Source organism: Peromyscus maniculatus, chromosome X (assembly GCF_049852395.1).
Source record: "Peromyscus maniculatus bairdii isolate BWxNUB_F1_BW_parent chromosome X, HU_Pman_BW_mat_3.1, whole genome shotgun sequence".
NCBI lineage: Eukaryota > Metazoa > Chordata > Mammalia > Rodentia > Cricetidae > Peromyscus > Peromyscus maniculatus.
In genome coordinates, this window is record NC_134875.1 from 55,555,508 (window position 1) to 55,579,432 (window position 23,925).

Below are 23,925 nucleotides of genomic sequence, written 5' to 3' on the forward strand. Positions count from 1 at the left end.
AAGGTATAGATTTATGGAAGTGGATTAATTTAAGCTATAAGAACAGTTAACAAGAAGCCTGCCACTGCCATACAGTTTGTAAGCAATATAAGTCTCTGTGTTTACTTGGTTGGGTCTGAGCGGCTGTGGGACTGGCGGGTGACAAAGATTTGTCCCTGTGGGCAAAGCAGGAAAACTCTAGCTACAGGGGAGGAGACTGGACAGTAATACAGAGGCAGCGGAAGGAAGGAGAAATAAATAACAATAAAAATGTTTGAAAAAGCCACAGGGACACATAACACACACACACACACACACACACACACACACACACACACACACACACACACAAAGTTTACACCACATGGGTTGATATTGATTGCCCAAGAACCATAGTCTATCTAACAAAAGCCCTACTACCAGGCAAGCGAATCCTCCCTTCTAGTTGTTGGCTAGAGGAGTCTAATAGACTCTCCAAACAGTGTAGGCAATTGCCATTGCTTTTGGCTGCCTTCAATAACTTGAAGGTAAGATCCCATTGCTGAAGAAACCACACAGTTCAGACACAGGACTTGAAGTAATTGAGCTGGAACCAACCTGGAAGGCTCATTCCTGAGGACTAGTAGCTCTCACAGTATCCGAAGGTGCTATGCATGGGCAAACCTATAAACCACAACAATGACCAGTCAAGCAAGGTGTCTGCAGTGGTTCAATAGTGTCATTATTATCATAGAGATAACCAACAGTTATCTAGTTGGACTGAAGGCCTTCACAATAGGAGACAACCCATGCATGTTATTGTAAACCTAGCAGAGGACCCATGGCTGGAAAAATTGTAGACCCTAGAGGAGAACCCACTACTGCCACTTTCCTAAACCAGTATAATTCATAACTGCATTCTAAATACTTATCCTCATATCCACAAATAAGTGTTCTTTTTTTTTTTTGTGGTGGCTAGAGACGACTAGAGATTCACCACTGGCCAAAATAAAAAGAACAAATGACCATGAAATTCCCAATCCTAATTCATAATATCTACAATACAATCGCCTACATCTAAGGCTCAGGGAAAAATTGCAGAAAGATTTCGGGAGCCAGAGGATCAGGATGCCTGCTGGTAGATAGTATCTTCTAGACATGATAGGGATGCTATATCCAAGAAATCTCAACAATATTGTTGACTACACAAGACCTGTATAATGACAACACTAGTTGACATCTTAACCTGGATGTGGGAAATGTCCCAAGGCTCCACTCATAGATAAAGAGCTACAGGCAATTCAATGGCTGCTGAGAGAGGGAGAATAAGTTTTCTATTGGAATAAGCTCCCTATATGTTATAGAGTCCCAAGTAGTCAACCCTAAGTACATATACATATGAACAATAATAAAGATTTTGTATGGTGTGTGTGTGTGTGTGTGTGTGTGTGTGTGTGTGTGTGTGTGTAGAACAATAATAATTAAAAAAGAGGCCAGCCAGGCATGTTGGCACATGCCTTTAATTCAAGCACTAGGGAGGCAGAGGCACTCGGATCTTGGTGAGTTCAAGGTCAGCCTGTTCTATAAAACAAATTTCACGACAGCCAGAGTTGTAACACAGAGAAACCCTGTCTAGAAAAACCAAAAAATGAGGCCATGCACTTGAGAAGGAATGGGGTGAAGGAGTCAGAAGGGGGAGAGGGAGGGTGGAAATGACGTAAATGCAGTACTCATGTATGAAATTCTCAAAAAAAAAATTAAAAAAAAACCCGAGTCATTCAGATTACTCAAGATAAGAATGGTCATTTCTGATTTTCTTTGTCTTGGCTTCATTTTGCTCATTTCATTGTGGTTACAGAATGGCTGATGTTGATGTTGTCTGAGAATGTTTGTGTTCAGCAGAACACAAGAAACCAGCTGGCGATGCTAGACTATGAGTATTCTCAGTAGACCAGTGAGACAGTGCTAAATTTGATGAAGGCAGGTAAAGAGGGAGTCAGTAAAGATGACTAGATCAAAAATATCAATAAAAGTCTTACACATTTTTGCTTACCTTAGTGCAATCTTGGACAATTTTGTATTTACTGTTGTCATAGAGAGAGACCAAATCTTAATCTACGTTACTGAACATGCTCCTAAACACCAAGATTTTGTGGCATCCTCCGTTACTGGACAGTCCAGCACAGGAGGAGATATTCCACTCCATCAGGACACAGTTTTTGCTATAACAAAGTAAAACAACAGGTGTTTTAGACTGTGGCAGCCAGTTTTAAGGCTGAGAACTTCAAAGGTGGAGTTAGTGAAGGTGTGCCTGCCTACGCTCATAAGAACACTACTGCACACACCCGAGATTTCTAGAGACAAAAATTATCATGAATGAAATGTTCAAGCTTTGATTTCTCATCCTGCTTTAACTCAGTATTCTAAACTCTGAATTTATACTTTTGCTAGTAAAAAGTCAGTTTCTCTGCTGTTATGACATTTCTCTCTATACCTTTAACCATGAACCTGTACTCCTACAATTCTACTAAATTGTTTATTTTCTCAACCCCCAAAATGGATTTTCTCAACCAGAGGGCAAAGATTGCTTTGCCTTTAGGTATATTTATTTAATTAAAGAAAATAGTGGATAGTACTCACATTGGCTTCTGTATATCACCAAATTATTTAGATTTAAGAGTTTTTGCTAAAATTCCCATGATGCTGAATGGAAGTATCTCAATTTGATATTAATTTCTGTATTTGTCTATGAAGAAATATATTTTATGTAAATTTTAATTGTGCATTAAAGTGAGTTTTTAAATTTTACGAAGGTAAACTTTGACAAATAATTATTTTGCCAGGTGCTGCAATGATATTTTGCAGTGGTGATTAAGCATTGCTTTCCTTCTCCAGTACAAAGTAGTAACTATGCAATGTGTCTAAAACTACAGAAGTAAAAACTCAGATTGTCCCAATTGTCATCATGCAGTGAAGCTAGGCTTTCTTTTGTAATGTCAGAAGGAAACATTAAAAGGTTAACTATATTTGGGACTAAAGAGATGGTTCGGTGTTTCAATCGTGTGTTGCTTGTACAGAGGACCCAGGTTTAATTCCCAGCATTTAATTCCCACATGGTGGTTCACAACATCTGTAATGGGACCTGATGTCCTTTTATGACCTCCTCTGAGACCAAGCATGCACCAGTACATAAATGTGGGCAAAACATTCATACACAAAAAAATAAAATGCATCTAAATCTGTTTGTCAGTGGTGTAGCTGGCTATTCGAATATTCCTTTTCCTCCTTCTATGTACTTTCCACTTTGTCTAAATTGGATGAGAATTCCTGTTACGGTCATAAAGAAAGCTTATAAAAGTATACTCTAATTAAAACAAAGACAGTTGAAGTAGTAGAAAAAAAATAAAGGTTTTGATCACCAAATAGTTTCAGGTATCAGTCTTGGTTCTGGAATATGTACTGTAGAGATGCTTAGGATTTCCGAACTTCCTGGTTCTCTACCCACAGAGGACTATTACTCCTCTTATTTGGATTTGTCACATGATGTTAAAAAAATCAATGAATATCACATAAGAGATATGACCTCATCCTGCCTGAGATGTGATGCTATTTCCTCATCTCTAATGAAACACTTTATGCAAATTTTGGGGCTGTAGAAATGCTTCAGCACTTAAGGATGCATACTGCTCTTGCAGAAGACCTGAGTTCAGTTCCCAGCATTCAGTTCACAACCATCTGTTAATCCATCTTCAGACTTATCCAGTACCTCTGGCTTCCACAAATCCTCTGCATACATGCATGCACACAGATATGTACAATTAAAATAAAATAAAATGAAGTAAAAATTAAATATGTTATAATGTAGAATAAATAATAAACTATTGTGACATTGTGTATAAAGTCAGTGATAATTTAAAGAATAATGATTCCTAATCAAGGCTAAGTTTTGATTGCCTCTTTAATTTGTCCTCTTCTTCAAAAGTAAAAGTGAGGAGTCAAAGAAATTGCTCAGTGGTTAAGACCATATGCTGCTCTTCCAGAAGACCTGAGTTTAAGTCCCCAATCTATGAGAGGTGTCTCATAACCACCTACTAAATCCAGCTCCAGGAAATTGAATATCCTCCTCTGGTCTTTGAGGGCACATATATACACACACTCACACATACAAATGAATAAAATAAACCTTTAGAAAACTTAAATATTTTGGAAATGTATTTTAGTAGCTATTCCATAAACTAAACTTTTTGAAACTTTCAAACCTGTATTCTACCTGTAGAGACTATGTATGGACTTTGTTATACCAAGCAGTGTCTACTGTAAAGAAGATGTTTTTCATTTCAATCTCCAAGAATCTTTGGAGGAGAAAGCATTGAAGTGTTGTGTTAACATAATGAAATACCTGGACAACAAACATAAAGAGTAAAGGATCATTTTGGCTCAGAAGTTTAAAGGTCAACTCCATGATGGGGCAGGTTCATTGCTTTGGGCCTCTGGTACAAGTGCTGGATGACCATGACAGGAAGCCTTTGTTGGATCAATGTGTTCATCTCATCAGCCAGGAAGCAAATGGAGAGAAGATCCTCGTCTCCTAAAACCCTCTGAAGTGCTTATTCCCAAGCATGCAAGAACCTCCCACTAAGGCCCATTTCCCAAATTGTTGTACCACCTACCAATAGTGTTTTCATGTAATGAGGAAAACAATAAGTCTTTACCACATGAACCTTTGGGGTTCATTTAGACTATACATAGTAGTATACTATAGTAGACTATATGTAGCATGAATCTTGAAAGATCTTATTAATAAGAACAAACCCGGAGCCAGGTATTGGGGGTGAACACTGGAAGATCAGAGAAACAGAACAAGCCACAGCCACTGCACCTTGCAGATTCCTCAACTGATCCTGTTTCCTCAGACTGGAGGCCTCTGAGTCCTCATCCGAATGGATCTCAGCTGAACTGCTTCTTGAAAGCCTGAAGCTTAACCTGGCTAAAAGTTTAATCAACCTCTAGTTCCTGGTCTTCACGCCTTATATACCCTTCTGCTTTCTGCCATCACTTCCTGGGATTAAAGGCTCTTGTTACCAAGCCTGGCTGTTTCCAGTGTGGCCTTGAACTCACAGAGATCTGGATGGATCTCTGCTTCCCAAATGATAGGATTAAAGGCATGTGTGCCACCATTTTCTGGCCTCTATATCTAGTGGCTGTTCTGCTCTCTGACCCCAGGTAAGTTTATTAGGGTGCACAACATTTTGGGGAACACAATATCACCACAACTATACATAGTAGCTTGTACCCATTTAGACTATACCATAGTAAATAAACAACTGGAAAATGTTACTTACACTATTTTATAGGTTGGGGGGGATTTTGTAGATTAAAGGTGTGGAAAGGTGTGGAGTAATTTCACTCTTTTCTTTCATTTGAAAGAAATACTTGAATATAATAAATTGACAAAAAAAAACCCTTCATACATTTGATGTAAAGAGAAGTTTTTTTGATGAGGGATGGTAGCTATACTAATCTGTGGGTCTAAGGATAAGATTTAGAATGTATTTAGGAATTATGCTGGTCTAGCAAAATGGTGGCAATAGAGTCTCTTCTAAGATCCATGACCTCACTAGCTGTGGGAATTTGGCTAGGTGTCTAGTACCAGGCATGATTTCCCTCCTGTTGAGTTGGCCTTAAGTTCCATTAGACCCCTGTTGGTTACCACCAAAATATGAATGCTACTTACTGGACCTTTATGGATATCTTCTCATTTTGGTCATTATTGTGAGTCATAGGATCCATGGCTGATAGGTCTATTAACTACTTCTCTCCCTCGGCAGCTTGCATAGTATTTTCTGATACCACTGAAGCTAGCCCACAGGAAGGAGGCTCTCAGGTTAGATTCAGTTCAAATAGTCCAAGTCCTGTTTCCTAAAGGTGTGGTATGCTCAGCAATAGGGGCCCACCCTCAACCTCTGAGAAGCAAGCAAGGGCAGTTGCCATAGTCTGTTTTGTTTGGGGGTCACTTGAACTTCCCTGACGAACCATTTGAAAGGAGATTTCTTATACCTGGTACTGGAGTTTTTGTTAGCCTGTAGTTATTATGGGGAACCTTGTCAGCCCTTGTGGCACAACTTCCTTTAGTGCCTCTCTCTCTCTCTCTCTCTCTCTCTCTCTCTCTCTCTCTCTCTCTCTCTCTCTCTGTGTGTGTGTGTGTGTGTGTGTGTGTGTGTACACATTTGCACTTACATGTATTGTGTATGATTTTAGGGGAATGTAAAATAATGTTTCCTTGAAGCTTTATCAAACAATATTGGTGTTATTTGTTCTCTCCTGTACTGACCTCCCACACTCTCCTCAGTTGAAGCACCCATCCTATTTTCCCATTTCTTGTTTCATATAGCCTATATCCTGATATTTCCCTCTCATGCTCTCCAATGGTCCATTTATACTTTTTTATTTCTGTGGTTACTCCATGTTGTATATTCAATCTGAAGATACAGAGCTAGGAACCATAGATGAAAGGGGATATGTGGTATTTGTCTCTTTGGGTCTGGGTTACTTCACTCGGTATAATATTTTTGAGGTCAATCCTCTTACCTGCAAATTTTGTAATTTCATTTTTTTTTTACAGCTGAACACTATCCCTTGTATATTGTGTTCTCTCTCTCTCTCTCTCTCTCTCTCTCTCTCTCTCTCTCTCTCTCTTTCTCTCTCTCTCTCTCTCTCTCTCATGCACCAACTATGAGTCCTTTATTTAAGCCAGTGACTGACAGCAGGCTCCTGCCACGAATAACTCTGCTCAAAGAAAGCTAGAATAAGGGTTTTTTTTTTTTTTTTTTTTAATGTACCAGCCCACTTTCATTATCCATTCATCTGCTAAAGTGCATTTAGGTTTTGTTTCCATGTCTTAGCCATTGTGAAGAAATGAATTTGGGGGTCCTTCATACTGATTTCTAGAGTGAATGCACAAATTTGCACTCCCACCAACAGTGAATGGAGATTTCTTTTCCCCCCAAAACCTCATTTGTTGTCAATCGTTTTGTTGCTCTTGGCTATTCTGGCTGGGTTAAAATGAAACCTCAACTTTGAAAATATTTCCATCTCCCCACTTGCTAAGGATGATGAACACTTTTTGTGGTATTGATTAGCCATTTTTATTTCTTCTACTGAACTCTTTATTTAGATCCCTAGTCCATTTTTCAATTGTGTGTTTTGTCTCCTTGACTCTTGGTTTTTTGAGTTCTTTATATATTTTGAGTATTAATCCTCTGTCAGATGTAGAGCTGGCAAAGACAATTTCCCATTCTGTGAGTTTCTTCTTCACTTCATTGTTTCCTTAGATGTACAGGAGTAGTGTTTCATATTTCAAAATAACGTCTTTGGTCCACTTATATCTACTTTTTGTACAGGGTAATAGACATAGGTATAATTTCAATCTTTTATGTGTGGGCATCCTGTTTTCCCAGCACCATTTGTTGAAGATGACGTCTTTTCTCCAAGTGTATGTTTTATTACCTCTGTCAAACATCAGATGGCTGTAGTTACAAGTACTAATACTTGTTTGTTCCATTGCTCTACATGTCTGGTTTTGTGCCAGTAGCATATTATCAGTATAACTCTGTAATATCTCTTGAAGTCTGGAATGGTAATCCCTCCAATATTCTTTTTCCTTAGGATTGCTTTGGCTATCCAGGTTTTTTTTTTCTGGTTCCATATAAATTTTAGAATGAGACCATGTCAGAATACCACAACTGAACACAACGTAGTAGAGGTCAACAGATCACGGTGAGCCCAGCCCCAATGGATACATCTACATTACAACTCCTGCACTTATGGCTCAGAGAACATCAGTGAAGAGAAGGTTGAAAATTTATGTTACAGGCCATGAAAGAAAGCTACAGACCACCAATGGATATAAGACTAGGTATGAGTCCTTTATTTAAGCCAGTGACCAAAAGCAGGATCATGCTACAAAGAATTCTTTGCCCATAGAAAAGCAGGGTAGGCTTTTTAAAACCTCAAATCAAAATTACATCATACTAGAGGCAACTGGGGGTGTGGTCAAGAGCTTCAAAGGTTTCAATTAAGTTGGTTAAAACGATTTCTTTTATGTTGTAAAACAGTGGACCTCAGAAAGCGGTAGGTGCTCAGCAGGGTGTTCTCAGCAAGGGACTAGGAGCAATTGGGTGTAGTTAAAACTGGGACAAAATGAAGTTACTTTGGGCAGTTTAATTTTAAGAGCCAGAGTAGCAGGAAGGTTGTTATGAGACTGCCTCTGTTAGAAATGGCTGCATAAATAAGATCTGAAGAATGGCACTATCAATCAACATGCTAATGCAGAAGAGGGAAAAACCACACCTGGACAAGGAAGTATAGGCAACTGACGGCTGCTAAGAGAAGGAGAGTCATCCTCTCCATGGATGAGTCCACTAATTGCTTGTCCTGTACAAAGTGGTCAACCCTGAAACCATATACACAACAAAAATAGCCTCAGCAGGTTATATTTATATATTTGTAAATGCACACACACATACAGAGAGAGAGAGAGAGAGAGAGAGAGAGAGAGAGAGAGAGAGAGAGAGAGGGAAATGAGGGGTGTCTATTCAACTCATGCTGTGGCTGGGGTTCATTTCTTAGAGCATACAGACCTAGACTGGACTGCCAAAAAGTTTGAGGAGAGTAGTTTTAAGGAAGTTCTTGAATCCAGACCCCCCCCTTTCCTTTCCTTTTCTTGCAAAGAGGCCTGACATGCTTGGAACTACATTTCTGTCTCTAATCAGTGAGACATTTATCCACATTGACTACTTTCACTCTAGTCTCATTGAAACATTACAACGATCCATAAACTTTGCTTGTTCCTTTATCTCCCCTCTTTCCTTTCTCCTCACCTCCCTCTCCTCTCCCCTCTCCCCGTGCCCCACTCTCTGAATGTTTGTGTGTTCTCTCTCTTGAATGAGCTAAAGGCAAATTCCAATCACTTGATGATTTTCAGAACATTTTGTTACTTTGTTCTAACTTCAGGAAACGAAGGTTGTTACATAAGTGTAGTCAAACTGGGCAGAAAGGGCTCAGCCTATGGCATGGTTCTTAGTTCTACTCGGTTTCCCAAGGTAACAGCTGAATATCTCCAGACAAAACTTGTACCCCATTAAGCCTCCACAGCTTCAGAGAGCTGGTGATTCTGAGATCAGATAATTTCTTGAGGAGTGGGGGAGGGGAGAAGAGATCTGATGTAGCAAGTACAGACGTACAGTGCCTGGTTTACAGCGGTCACTCGGAGCTCTCAAAAAAATAAAGAACACAGCGTAATATAACCAATTCAGAGCTGGGAATGCAAACTTCCCTGCATTTGTAGCAACAAGTACCAGAGTCCCAAGCCTTCAAACTCTAGTTGGCTTCTGGTGTAGCGGCGGCTCAATTTGAGGCAGCTTCCGGGGTGTTTGACTGGTAGAAACGTTAGGAGGCAGTAAGAACAGGAAGTTAGTCCACTCTGCCCAACCCAGGGACCTCCTCTCTATGCTCTACTAGATGAAACTTCCTGTGAGGACTTCCATCTTGTAGCTCATGTTTGGAGCCGGCTCTCATCTCTCTCTGCAGCTTTCCTCAGTTTTTCAGCTCTAGACCACACAGATTCTCCTCAGAAGAACACAGGACATTTGTGACAAGGTACTTCAGGACCTTTCATGGGTGAGTTGATCAGCATGAGGTGTTTGCCCAGTTTTTCTAAGGGCAGGGGTGATACTGCCCTTTCCTCTTCCCATGTGGCCCTTAGGTGACCTCTTTAGGAACAGGGTAGGGGTAGGGTGGCAGGGACCCTCAAACTGTTTAGTTTCCACTCTCCAGAAGACAAGGATCAAATGAGTACTGAGGTGATTGTCATGTTTCTTTATGGAAAGCCTCCCTTGTTGTGGAGGTGAAGGCCCCCCCCCCCGCCCCCGCCGCCACAATACACCCCCACCCCAACCCCTCATTGAGAAGAAAGATCTGAGCCTTAGGTCATCTTGGGCCTAGGAGTTGAGAAATAGGAAATATGACCTAGAATAGGGTTTGGTGGAAATTAATATTCTTTGGATTCACACTAGGGTTAGAAGAGGAACAAGGAAGCAACCATTAATACTGAAACTATTCCAGTCATTCAGAACATCGAATTATCCTTATAGAAGCTTCTAGATGGGGAGGGGGGCGGGACAGGGGAGAACAAGGGAATCCGTGGCTGATATGTAGAACTGAATTGTATTGTAAAATAAAATAAATTAAAAAAAAAAAGAAGAAAAAAGAAGCTTCTAGGTACTTGCTTTATGGCCTACCATGTGAACTATTTTGAAGTTTCTTACATATATGTAGGGTTCCATGTTAATTAAGTATATTTGTTATCTATGTATATATATATATATAAAATTGCTTTTTACATACGTATGCCTATGTACAAAAATGACATCTCAGGCTGTCCTAAACTCTCGGGCTAAAGTGATCCTTTTGCTGTAGACTCCCAAGTATCTAGGACTACAGGCATGTGATATCATGCCCGCTTTGTTTCTCAAAATGTTTAAATCTCCCTTATACAGATGAACTACTGTCTGATAGATTTATCTGTTATTTAATGTTGAAATTTCCCCCCAAACTGTGTATTTGTCCACTTATTTTCCCTCCAGCCAATTTTCTTTCTTTATATTAAGAAATGCATGCTAATGCAGACTTTGATACCATCTTCTTGTTTAATTGAACTTTTTATCACTATGAAATGTCCTTTCTTCTACTATTTCATTCCTCCTCCCTATCTCTCCTGTTTGATACAGTGTTTCCTGTAGCCTCAGCTATGAACTGTTTATGTAGACAAGGAAGACCTTGAACTTCTGCCTCTTCTGCCTCCACCCTAGTCATCCCTAGTCTATGCAGTGCTGGCCATGGCGCCTACAGTTGTATGCATGTGAGGAAGGCACTCTTATCAACTGAACTACATTCCTGTCTCATAGACTTTCTTTCTTTAAAATGTACCTTTTCTATTTCCAATATAAACCTGCAGTTGGATAGTACAAAATGATATGTATTTTCTTATTTAAAATATTATAATATATATATATATATATATATATATATATATATATATATAATTATTGTTAACTATAGCTACTCCACTGTGTAGTAGAACATTAAAAATTGGGACTGGAGAGATGGCTCAGTGGTTAAGAACACTTGCCGAGCAAGTATGTCAAATTGTGTTTTGGTCCTAACATTCATGTAGCAAGACAGGCTTCCTGCAAACAACTGTAACTCCAACTCTGAGGGATCCAAATGCCATTTTCAGGCATCTGTGCATGCGTGGAGGTCCCTGTACACAGGTGTGTGCATATACTCACGTAGACAGATAGACAGACAGACAGACAGACAGACACACACACACACACACACTTGCACACATAAATCTTTTTTTTTCTTTTTAAAAATTTAGCCTCAGGCAAGTTCTTTTTGTTGTTGTTAATTTTAAAATTTATTCTTCTCTCATTTATTACATCCCAACCACAGTTTGTCCTCCTTTCTCTTCCCTGAGTCCCTCTCCCCAACCCTTCATCCACTCCTTCTCCATTCCCCTTCAGAAAAGGGCAGGCCTCCCTGGGATATCAACCGAACATGGCATATCAAGTTACAATAAGACTACGCACAAACCCTCATATTAAGACTGGAAGAGACAACCCAGCAGGAGGAAAAGGGTCACAAAAGCAGGCAAAAGAGTCAGAGACAGCCCCTGAGTCTACTGTTAGGAGTCCCACAAGAGGACCAAGCTACACAACTGTCACATATATGCAGAGGGCCCAGGTCAGTCCCATGCAGGCTCCCTGGTTGTCGGTTCAGTCTCTGTGAGCCTGTGTGAGCCCAGGTTAGTGGATTCCCACATACACAAATCTTAGAAAAGAGTGTTAGGAGTTACTCCTCCTGCTCTAAGGGGTGTCCCACCATGTACACATGAATGAGTCTTTCTTCACCTCCTCTTCCACAGCTTCTAATCTCTGCTAATCACACCCTGAACTCTATTTCTATGAGGCCAACCTTTTAAGCTTCCACATGTAAGCGAGAATATTTTGCCCTTTTATTTAAAACTTTTATAGATAATTAGATTTTATGTGTTTAAAAGAACATTTGGCCGGGTGGTGGTGGCGCAAACCTTTAATCCCAGCACTCAGGAAGCAGAGGCGGGCGGATCTCTGTGAGTTCAAGGCCAGCCTGGTCTACAGAGCAAGTTCCAGGAAAGGCACAAAGTTACACAGAGAAACTCTGTTTCGAAAAACCAAAAAAAAAAAAAAAAAAAAAAAAAGAACATTTGAAGAATCCTTTGTTTACTTTGTTCTCAGACAGTGTCTCATTATGTAGGCCAGTCTGGCCTTGAACTCCCTAAGTAGCTAAAGCGGGACTTGCATTTCTGATTCTCCTGCCTCTGCTTCCCAAGTAGTGACTTTCAGACATGTTCCACTATACCTAGCTAATGGATTTTTTTAATGTAATCAGGCTCTGTCTGCCCATCAATGAAATCATAGGTTTAATTTGGTACAAATATCTATTTGTTATATATTTATCTTTTATTCTTTTTTTTTTTTTTTTTGGTTTTCATTTCAGGGTTTCTCTGTGTAGTCTTGGCTGTCCTGAAACTCACTCTGTAGGTCAGGCTGTCCCTCAAACTCACAGAGATTCACCTGCTCCTGAGTGCTGGGATTAAAGGCTTGGGCCGCTGCCACCAGCACCACCCAGCAAAAAACTTATTTTTACCTGTCCTCAGACAATACATGAACCTTGCAACATTATGATTCTATTTATCCTGGCTTGATTTGTCATGTACTTTCATTATATGTGAGATATGAATATCACAACTTCTTTAATATTTCCCTTCTCTTTTTTTCTAGTCTTCATTACAATATCTATCCAAGATATGCATATGCATCCCAGAAGAAGTATTGTATTGTACACTAACTACTCAGATTTGCCTACAAATTTATCAGTGTCATTGAGTCTTCTTTACTGCACTGATGATTGTATATAGACTAGCTTTACCTTGAACTTGTGACAGTTTTCTTTTCTCTGCCTCCTAGGGACTGGGTATTATTAGTGTGTGCTGCCAGACCCCAAAGGGATATTTCTGTTTTTTAAAAAATTAATTCATTTATCCATCCACTCATTTATTCATTCAGTGTATGTTTGTGGGTACATGTTTGGAGGTCACAGAACAACAGGAAACTTGAGGAAAACAGTTCTTTTCATCCACAATGTGGGTTTAGGGAATTGAACTCCAGTGGTCAGGCTAGGTGGCAAGTTCTTTACCTGCTGAGCCATCTCATAGCCCGTTTCTGTTTTAGTTTAACTTTGTAAGGTTTATTTATTTCATGTATGTGAGTGCTTTGCTTGCACTTATGCATATGCACCATATGTGTGCCTGGTTCTTGAGGAGTTACAGATGGCTGTGAGCCACCATGTGGGTGCTGGGACCTGAACTCCCATCCACCACAAGAGCAACAAGTTCTCTAAACTGCTGAGATAGCTCTTTTTCTCAATGTGCACTTTTCTTCTATTCTATTACCGTTTTTACTTGAACTTGATGTCTTTTTTAATGTGGAAACTTCTCAACTAAGATATGTTAGATATGTTTACCATATTTCCTTTCACTTCTTCCTTTCTCCTTTACTAATCTTCACGATAATATTTGAGCAAGATACAATGTGCATATTTTGTTTTGCTTTATGTATCACTTGTCTAGCTCCCTTTTTTTGAGGCAGGGAGTTTGCCTGTGATCCTTGAACCTTAAAAAAAACCTTCCAAGATAATTTTTATTATCTTCAAACAGGAGAGTCAAGATTGAGGAATGAAACATAATTTGTCTCAGATCACTCAGCCTGAGCAGGGTAAGACAGTTAGGGACATCATCACAGACCAGTTATTGAGCCCAAACCTTTACCTCTGCATTTGTTCTCTCCTTAGCCGTGAGTGCTCCCTTCCTCTCTCTCACACCCCAGGAGGTGAAAGCACAGTGAAGTCTTCCAATATTTTTTCGCACTGCTTACAGATATTTTTTAGGGGTGGATTATAATAACTAACAATCTTCATTTGCCATTGTATTTTCCCAGGACCTTCTTTTTGGTATTATATGTTGATGTATTGATTTTAATTTAAGGGCACAGCTCCCAAACTAACCCTTTTCAAAGAAGAATGAAATGTCGGGGTATTTTCCGAAGGAGATTTCTGAACTCTACTGAACACATCAGAGATACAATGCAAATGCGTACTTCATTCCACCAGCAGCAAGATGGACAGCCAGCAATGAGAATTTCTCCCATGTATACTCGAAGAAGATAGTAAGTGACCAGTCAGCATGGCTGGAATATACTAGCTAGAGTAATGCATAATACTGTGGTTAAATATGTTATTTATATCTCCAAGTCATTGAGCAATCTTTTTTTTGTAGCATTGGTACAAGTGGGGCAAATGGTCTATTGGAGAATTTCTAAGTATATGTGGACTACTTTTACTTCATTTTCCAACAGCACTCCATATGGTATTCCATCCCGGCTTCAGAGAATCAACTTATATAAACAAAACCAAATGCATGTAAGCAGGGAGGAAGAGCTAAAACCCCCAGAGAAAGAAATGCAGGACAAGCAAGATGACACCTCAAAGAACTGGTTCAAGGTCACAGTAAGTACTCCAGCAAAATGGATTTAATGCTCAAAAGAAGGCGATCAGGAGGAGTTGTGTTGGACTTGTGTAGAGTCATTGGGTGCTTTTCTGGGTGCAGTGGAGTTGACACCAGAGTCCACATGCTGGATAAAGGAAGGGGAAAATCAGAGAGGCAATATAAAGAGAACAGGGTGACTGCAGGGAGAAGTCAGAGAGTTGTGTTTAAGCAAAGGAAGAAATCAATGCTAAGAAGGTAGGACAGCTCTACACTAGATGCCTCAGTTTTGCTAAAACTATATGTGTGTGTTGGGGAGGTTGTAGTTAAAGTGTCTTTGGGGTCCTTACTAAAGAGGAAAGCTAGATCTGCCATAGGTAAAATCTCTTATTATGGCTTTATAAATGAAATTATATTATAATCTCAAAAATCAGAGAGATAATAAAAAGTAAATTAATTAAAAATTTTTCAAAAGTTTATTTACATATCTGAAGTTTACTATTGAAGAACACAACCTGAATGAAAGGAAAGGAGAGTCAGGAAATACACAGGTGATATAAAAGAAATCATCAAATTTGTCCCATCTTTAGAAATTGCTTTAAAGCTTAAAAACAAGTATTTTACGGCTTCCTATTTTATGGCTTTCTTGAAGAAAATTAACGGGTAATAAGTCACAAGTTTTTAAAGTGCATAACTTAACAATACGTGGATGCACAGCTGTGAAATCATTATCACAGTCAACATGCCTGTCAAGCACATCGAGCATCCTTGTCTCCCTTTACAATGGTTCTCCTCCATTCTTTCCCCATACCATTGTTTTTTTCAAGCAACTCTTGATTAGTTTTCTACCATGATAGATTTGTTCACATTTTCTAAATTTTGATGTAAACAAGCTCATGCATTATGTTATGGACTAAACACTTTTGTCTGATTAAGTTTGACTTTAAATTTCAATGTGCCAATCTTTTCTCCTATCCTAGATTCCCTCTGGCATAAAATACGATAAGAAGTGGCTGTTGGATTTAATTCAGAGCCAGTGCAGTATCCCTTTCACTCCAGTGGAGGTAAGAGAGGACATGGTGGGAGACGAGAGGAACCAGGACAGACGAAGGGCTCTATTAACCACGACATTTGCCTGTATTCCATTTCTCTCACCTGTATCCACGCAGTTTCACTATGAGAAAATGCAGGCCCAGTTTTTTGTTGATAATTCTGGCATTGCCTTTGAACTGAAAAGTATCAGTGACAAGATTTGGGATGAGTCTAATAATAAGGTATGTGTCAAGAGTGTGACTGTGATAAAGTGCAAGCCAGGGTCAATATCATTTATGATCCTAGGGCTTCTCAGTTCTTAGTGTCAACACAGACTCTCATGTGTTCACTGCAGATATCAATCTTCATCAGCCCCTGTGATGAACCCCACTCGGTGACAGAGCTGAAGTCAGAAAAGATGGATCAAACAAAGGTAATGTAGGCTGTCTTACAGTTTATATACCCACAGCTGGACCTATGTCTTTCTCCCCATCTGTTTGTTGTCCCTTTTATCACTTCAGCCTCAGAGTCACAGAACTCCATCTGTGATACTGCAGCTGGCTCTGAACCCACAGGTTTCTACTTCTCAGCAAGTTCTTAACATGCAGAGACTCCCCTTTGACCAAGGCATGACTGCCAGTAGTAAGTTTGAGGAGATGAGGGAAGAAGAGGCTGGCTGGGGTGGAAACTTAGGAATTGTAAATTGAGGAGGGTTGATGCTGACAACCCCTCTTTACCAGCTGGCTACCTCTTAGCCTTCCGAGTCTCTGTTCTTGCTTCCCAAAGATTTGATGGCCCATCCTACTGACTTGGCACTGAAACCTGGAAGGTACATGGCTCCTTCCCTGGATATGCATGAAGAGGACATGACCCAGGTAATACCTTACATTTGGTGCTGTTTTGAGAGCAAGTTTGGTAGAGGTTTCTAGTACTTAGATTGGTCTCAAGTATCCCCTGTTGTATCATTTAACTCTGTTTTTTTTTTTTTCCATCACTGTAGGTTTTGCCCTTGAACCAGAGTTACAGCAAATCATATCAGCTGTTTGGCTTGCTCGATACTATGGCAATGGCCCATCCTGTTGATAACCTGCATGTCTCTAAAAATGAGGTGAGGCATAATACTGAGACATTTCTCTTGTGAGAAAGTAGAAGTGGTCATCAGAGTGTTGACAAGAGGCAAGGAAGTGGATTTACTGGTAGGGGAGCAAGGGGAAGAGCTAAGGGTTCGGGATTCTTCTGCTTCTCGTCCCTTGATCCATGTATTAATTCTCATAATTGCAGGTGAAGTCTGCAGGGGAGAGAGTCAAGGGGCAAGACCCGAATCCAGAAGAGATATGTGCAGACAAAAACTCTCTGAGTACTACCATCTCGGATAAGCCCACTAACATAAAGTCAGTTGTATCTTCAAGAAGAGCAGCTCTGGCCCTTTGGGAGGACCAGAGACCTCACCCTTCCCTCTGTCTGTATCCTCAGCTGTCCCCACACTACTCCTTTCCTTCTGACCTTTCCCCCCATTCACATGACTTGAGGTGTGATTCCTGGGGCTGAGCACCTAGTCTCCTCCAGCCTGCACTCCCGCGCCTCAGAAAGATGGCACTGGACTCCTCCCCTAGCCTAACCGGAGCGCTCTTTTTCTTACTCGTATAAAGTCCCCTCATCTTTCCCAGGCTGCTCCGAAGGCCCTGTTACCCCAGGATGAGGTCAGAGTTTCTGGATGATGGTAACATTACTTACTTTGGGCCACAGTTGGGGACTTACTCCTCCTTGGAAAGAAACATGGGCTTTCTGAACTAAAGATCTAGAAGTGGGCCAATGCCAAGGAGCAGAGGGCTTCCTGGAGCAAGAGGGTCATGCGGAGAACCAAAGAAGCTTCCATCTCTTCTGTCTTCCTTATCTTCCTTACCTACCTTCCTCATAATCCTACCAAATGTAAAAGAGGATCCCTGCATAGCATGAGATAAGCAAGTTGATTCCTTGGATTAGACCCCTACTCAGACATGCACAGGTAGAGAGGAACCTCCAGGAGAGAACATAGTGACCAGAAGAGAGAGATGTTTCTGAGGAATGTCTCCTTCCCTCAGAGAGGCTCCTTGTTCCCAGAGTGAGCCCAGCCAGCATAGGAAGAACCGTGAGCCTGAATTCAACAGTACCTAATACTGTGAAGTCTTTGTTTCATTCTTGCTTTGGGACCTGTGAACAGTCTGGAGAAGATGAAGTAAAGGACTGCTGCAGAGGATCCCTTTTCTCCTCTGTTACCTGTGACCTCTGAGCTTTAGCATCAGGCCAGACAGAACATCTTCCATTCCATTTGTGTGGCCTCCTTTTTCTCCTTTGCCTTTACCCTCTGTGTCTCCCCCACATCTGCCTCATCTGCTTTCACTCCCTTTCCATTAGCATCCCCATGCCTTCCTCTTACTAGTCCTGAGCCATACCTCTCTTACCTCCCTGCCCCAGAATCTCTAGAATGGTGGGCACTAACAAGTTGACACACTCCTGTGTAGCTTGAGTTTTCCTGCTTTGCCCACAGTCAGGACAAATCTTTGTCACCCGCCAGTCCCACAGCCACTCAGACCCAACCAAGTAAACACAGAGACTTATATTGCTTACAAACTGTATGGCCGTGGCAGGCTTCTTGCTAACTGTTCTTTTATCTTAAATTAACCATTTCCATAAATCTATACCTTGCCACATGGCTGGTGGCTTACCAGAGTCTTCACATGCTGCTGGTCATGGCGGCGGCTGCAGTGACTCTCCGCCTCAGCCTTCTGCTTCCCACAATTCTCCTCTCTCCTTGTCCCACCTACTTCCTGCCTGGCCACTGGCCAATCAGTGTTTTATTTATTGACCAATCAGAGCAATTTGACATACAGACCGTCCCACAGCACTCCTGGGATCCCATGCCATGCCTTGCTCCCTGCAGAGCCTCCCATGGGGACTGTGAGGAGGGGAAAGGAGTCCTTGGAGCCAAGCTCCTCCAGTGTGGATTCTTGAGCCTGAAGAAAGGGATTAGAGAAGTGAGTGTAGAAGCTATACAGTAGGAAGAAGAGAGAGGAGAGCAGTGGGGAAAGACAACTCTCTTTCTTCTAGGTCATCCCATAAGGAGGGTATTTTCACTTTCAATTATTTTTGTATGGTTTTATCTGTGTTCCTATATTTATATGTCAACAGATGGATAAATGCATTACAATGTAACCAGACATGCTATCTAACATATATAATATAAAGGGGTGCCATGCAATGTTTATATACACATATACACTGCATAATTCTTAATCAGGTTACCTTTTTTTTGGTAGTTCAATTCTGGAATTGTTCCCCAAGTTATTAAGCCTGGTAAGTGTATTCCTTGATTACTGATTTCTCTAACTGGGGCTCTCACTACATCCAAGCTGCTCTGAAAGCTAATAGGTCTTCCTTACGTTCAACTTTTTGGACTTGTCCCTTCTGCCTCAAAGAGATAGGGAGAAGCGATTCAGACTCACAGAAGAACTTGCCAAATGGCAAGTCATGATCCCAACTGCACTTCTACCAGTGACATTTTTGGGGCCCTTCTCACACCTGACCTCTGACCGCTTCCATTCTGTGAACCCCATCCCTTTTCCCTCATCAACCAGCATCACCTGCCAGCTCTGCAATGATTTGCTTGCCTCCCACAGGATGGACAGGATTCACCTAAGCCAACACTCTGTGGCCTTGAAGACCACAAGAGCTTACCAACTTGCAAGGTGAGGAGAGAGGTTTGAATTTGTGTATCAAAATGGGCCAACACTTACATTCTCTTCGCTTTGATTTCAGGGAAGTTTCTTTGCATCTGAGGCTGTAAAGACTGCGGTCCTACAGTTCCTGCATCAGTAAGTACCTCCAGGAACCCGACGAAGGGGAGAATGGGAGAGGTGGGGCTATCACATTATAGTTCGACTTGATGAAGCTTTGAACTCTCATTTGGGGCCCAAACCAATGTGATTATCCCATCCTGTCCCCTCTCCCCCAACAGGTATTACTTCATCTATGACAATGGAGATCGGCAGGGACTTTTTAATGCCTACCATGATGAGGCTTGCTTCTCTTTGACCGTGCTCTTCAGTGCCGAGGACTCATCCTCATCCTCGTGAGTAGCACAGTCAGCTCAAGCTCTGACCTAGAGCACTGCACCCCGCTCCCCAGCAGATGCAAGCAGTCCCTTGGAATCATTACATTGGCTTGACCACCACATCTGTTTTCCCTTTCTCCTAGGAGCAGCTTGTGGGAGTACTTCAAGTACAGTAGAAATATGAAGGTTCTCAAGGATTCTTGTAAGTGTGGGGTGGATAAGACTGAGCAAGATAAAGGGGGGTAGACGGTACAATCACAGTCACCAGAGGCCAAGGCTGTTGTTGCACTCTCCATTCCTGCCACACTCTCTTGACTCCAAACCAACCGCTGCTTGTTCCTAAACCCCTTAGCATGTGGCTCTGACTGGGGAACGCTGTGTGAGAGTGTAAAAAGTATGTGCAACTCCAAGGACACATAGCTTTCTCTCTCCCCCTTCACAGATATTCGGAGGCAGCTGCTGAAGCATAAAAAATGTGACATTATTTACTTTCTTCGTACATTGCCCAAAACTCAGCATGACCTCACCTCCTTTGTGGTGGACATATGTTTCCAGACAGTAAGCACCTGCTCTTTTCATGGGCCACGTCACATACTCAGAAAGCTGAGGGTGAGTAGAAAGTTATGCAGGACCTGAGCTCATGCCTTGTTTCCCTTTTAGGAAACAATGATTTGCTTCTCTGTTAGTGGATTGTTCAAGGAAGGTGAGTGTCTGTAGAATCCCCTCTTGAGACCCTGTCCTGCTTCCTGCCCTGGATGTGCACCCCTGAGAACTCCCCCAGCTCCCCTCAATTGTGTGCCTTTCCTTCCTGTCCCCCTTTGCGCTCTCCTGTCCACAGCATCCTGCCCACAGGCCATCCTGGTCTCCGAAAAGGCTGTGCCTGTGCCCCACAGCTCAGGGGTGAGGGAGGACAGGGGAGCTGTGGCTTTGTGGCTCACATTCTACATTCTTACTCTGACTTCGGGCCCGTTGCTTAACCTCGGCATTTCCACAGTTGCAAATGGTGCCAATTAAACTCCCCCTCCCCACCTTAATGGAAAACAGACCAAGTGAACATTGGAAGGGATGTTTCCTAGGGCCCAGCATGTGGTAGGGGGCCCATCGAGGGGAGTGGATCATTTCCATTGTCACCAGCCCTCTCCATTCCTGCCACATTCCCCTGACTCCAAGCCAAATATTGAGTGGTTCTTGGCCCCTTTTGGTATAAGACCCTGACTGGGGAATGCCCTTGGGGGTCTTAAACAGTGACCACTCTAAAAGTGCATTGTTGTTTCTTGTCCTTGAAGTGGAGGGCAGCTCGCAGGGATGTACTCATGCCTTCACTCGGACCTTCATTGCTACCTATGGCAACAGTTCAGAGTAAGTGCTGTGCTGTGGATGGGCACGCTCACCCCAGCCGCGGGCCAGCAGTGTGACAATGCTGTGCTTGGGCTTTTACCAATATTGTGGAAGGCTAATGGGTAGATTCAAGGAGTAGTCTAGTGTAGTGGTTAACAGTGCGGATTTGGGGGTCAGACTACCAGCCTCTTCCTTGCTTATTTCAGGCTTATTCTGTGAATTTAGTCAAGTCACATTGCCCATTTGTAGTTCTGTCTTCTAAAAATGTTGATTACACTGTCTACTCTTTTTAGTTGATAAAACCATTTTTGAATTAAAGTTAAATCTGCCATTCTATTTATATAGACAGTCTCCAACAGTGTGCTCCTTCTCTGGGAATATTGTAGATAACCAGGGAAGAAAAGCAGGGCAAAGCAGGAATATGAGAACAGTCTGGTTGCTGCACAGTGAGAGCATGACAATTGTTGGGAAGTATATTTTTGTCTCTTTTCCCATCCATCTCGGGAATGCTTTTCCTCCAGCCTTCATATCATCAATGACAAGCTGTTTGTAAGGAACGTCCAAGGGCTTCCCAGTGCCTCCATCCCTGTGGCCACATTGCCTGCCTTCTCTCAAGATCAACAGAAGATGATGCAGTCTGGGATGAATGCTGAGTGGTCTCAGAAGTGAGTGTTGGGTGTACACAATGATGGAGTATGAGGTAGGACTAGGAGAACGAGTTCTGGAACATATAGGCTTTGCTTCTTCATTTCATTCACTGTCTTTGGAACACACAGGCTTTGCTTCTTCATTTCATTCACTGTCTTACTGAACAGTTTCCTCTCTTCTCGGTAAACAGTAGGCTAACTAACCATTTTCAATAGATATTGGATGATTCCCCAAAATCCATGGACCCTGTTCATTTAAAGAGAGACCTTTGATTTTCAGGAATTTCCCCATATTATGGCACAAGTGTCATCTTGCTGAATATCTTGAAATACACGTAGAGGCATGTTTCTGTCACACAGGTCAGGAAATGCCTCTGTGTTGCCAGTGTCTCTTTTCTTGTGTCTTGATGGATGCTGTCTGCTCATCCTCTATCACAGGTGCCTTAATGATGAGCAGTGGAATTACAGCAAAGCCATACAAAGCCTGGCTTTACTCAAGGTGAGGTTTGGTAATTGAAGCCAGATGAGAAAGGCCAAGTGGCCTGGAAATGATGCTAGTTTCTTGGATCTGCTCATCTCCCAATTGTGTCCTTTACTTCCTCCAGGTACAGGACGTGAGCCCAGAGGATCCCTCCATACAGCCAGGTCCAGGATCCTAAGAGCAGCACACCAAGAAGAAATCCCTGCGTGTCACTGTCTTATTTCTTCAACCCTCTGTTGCGATTTTGTTCTAGTACAGTAATTTCCATTTAAATGAACTGGGGCATCTAGTTACGTCCTGGAAGCTAAGGCCTAGCTTGTGAATCGAACTTTCATGTATCTAAATGGCCTGTTGTTGGTGTATTTTGCCACATATGTCAGGATCCTTGTTTTTTAACATTTTCTTTTATTATAAATTTTATTAAATTTGTTGAGCATTTCATGTTTCTGTAATCCATTCTGGTTACTCTCACTCCTCACCCTGTCACATCTCCTTTCCACCCCTCCCTCTTCCCTCCACGTCCTTGTCTCACACTCAAGTCTTTTGTTTTGCATTGTGCCCCTCTGAGTATGAACAGGGCCATCTATGTGGCCATGTGTGTGGCCATGTGTCCCTTGGCCTCACCTGTGGGGACATGGGTAAAGACAATGATTTCCTTTCCCCTAGAATCCATCAGTAGCCAATAGTTTGACAGAGAGGGATAGGCTCCATTCACCGATTGGCTAATGAGAGGTCTAGTCTTGGGCAGGCCCTGAGGAGGCAATCTCAGTTGCGGGAAGTTTGTGATAATTGTGTCATGCTCAGAAGATGCTGTTGATGGAGGCAGACTATGTTAGAAGGATGAGTACCTCTAAGGAAGAACTGCTATAGAGACTCAAGTCTTAGACCCAGTCTTAGGCTGTACATTTATGCTCCTGTGGGCTATACAGCTTCCTATGTTGAGCAGACTCTCTAACCCTGTTAAAACTGAGTACTGATGTTCTTTGTGCCTAAAGTATTCATCAAGTATTTCATGCAGATAACAATATTCTTCTATTAGCCATACAAATTTATTCAAAATTAAAACCAGCGTAATTGGTAGGATATAACATTAAAGGACACATAAAAGCCTGTGAAGAATAATAATTCCCATATATGTAACTGTCATACTATAAAAATCCTTGATATAAAAAGAGGCAAGGGTAAGGAAATTATGATTAACTTTGTATTTTTATTAAAAAAAAAATAAGCGGGGTGGTGGTGGCGGTGGCACGCCTTTAATCCCAGCACTAGGGAGGCAGAGGCAGGCGGATTTCTGTGAGTTCCAGTCCAGCCTGGTCTACAGGGTGAGTTCTAGGACAGCCTGGGCTGTTACACAGAGAAATCCTGTCTCAAAAAAATATATCCTGGAAACCTATGAAAATATGTTTCACCACTAAAAGTACAAAAGTAACCACAAATCCTGAAATGATTTAGAAAAGGAAAATAAAGATGATGATGATGATGATGATGATGATGATGATTTTGATTCTGATTTTGATTTTTAGAGACAGGGTTTCTCTGTGTAGCTTTGTGCCTTTCCTGGATCTCGCTCTTTAGACCAGGCTGGCCTCGAACTCACAGAGATCCGCCTGGCTCTGCTTCCCGAGTGCTGGGATTAAAGGCGTGCGCCGCCGCCGCCGCCGCCGCCGCCGCCGCCGCCGCCACCACCACCACCACCACCACCACCACCACCACCACCACCACCACCACCACC

The 23,925-nt window shown here is 41.8% G+C and overlaps 1 protein-coding gene across 6 annotated transcripts; it reads left to right on the plus strand.

The window, feature by feature from the left end:
• Positions 1-9,250: 9,250 nt before the first annotated feature.
• Nxf3 (nuclear RNA export factor 3) lies at positions 9,251-22,631 on the plus strand. Of its 6 annotated transcripts, none has more exons than XM_042269831.2 (21): positions 9,251-9,636; positions 14,105-14,285; positions 14,475-14,625; positions 15,583-15,666; positions 15,772-15,876; positions 15,990-16,067; positions 16,210-16,276; positions 16,421-16,509; positions 16,635-16,742; positions 16,916-17,025; positions 18,931-18,967; positions 19,291-19,359; positions 19,430-19,485; positions 19,629-19,742; positions 19,868-19,926; positions 20,167-20,282; positions 20,385-20,427; positions 21,011-21,083; positions 21,584-21,727; positions 22,148-22,208; positions 22,315-22,631. In XM_042269831.2, the coding sequence occupies exons 1-21, from the start codon at positions 9,633-9,635 to the stop codon at positions 22,366-22,368; spliced, it is 1,803 nt and encodes a 600-aa protein (XP_042125765.1). In that variant the 5' UTR covers positions 9,251-9,632; the 3' UTR covers positions 22,369-22,631. The 6 variants fall into 6 exon arrangements, with proteins under 6 accessions (XP_042125765.1, XP_042125762.1, XP_042125763.1 ...); XM_042269828.2 differs by having other exon boundaries at positions 9,492-9,636; positions 16,156-16,276; XM_042269829.2 differs by having other exon boundaries at positions 9,493-9,615; positions 16,156-16,276.
• The last annotated feature ends 1,294 nt before the right edge of the window (positions 22,632-23,925 follow it).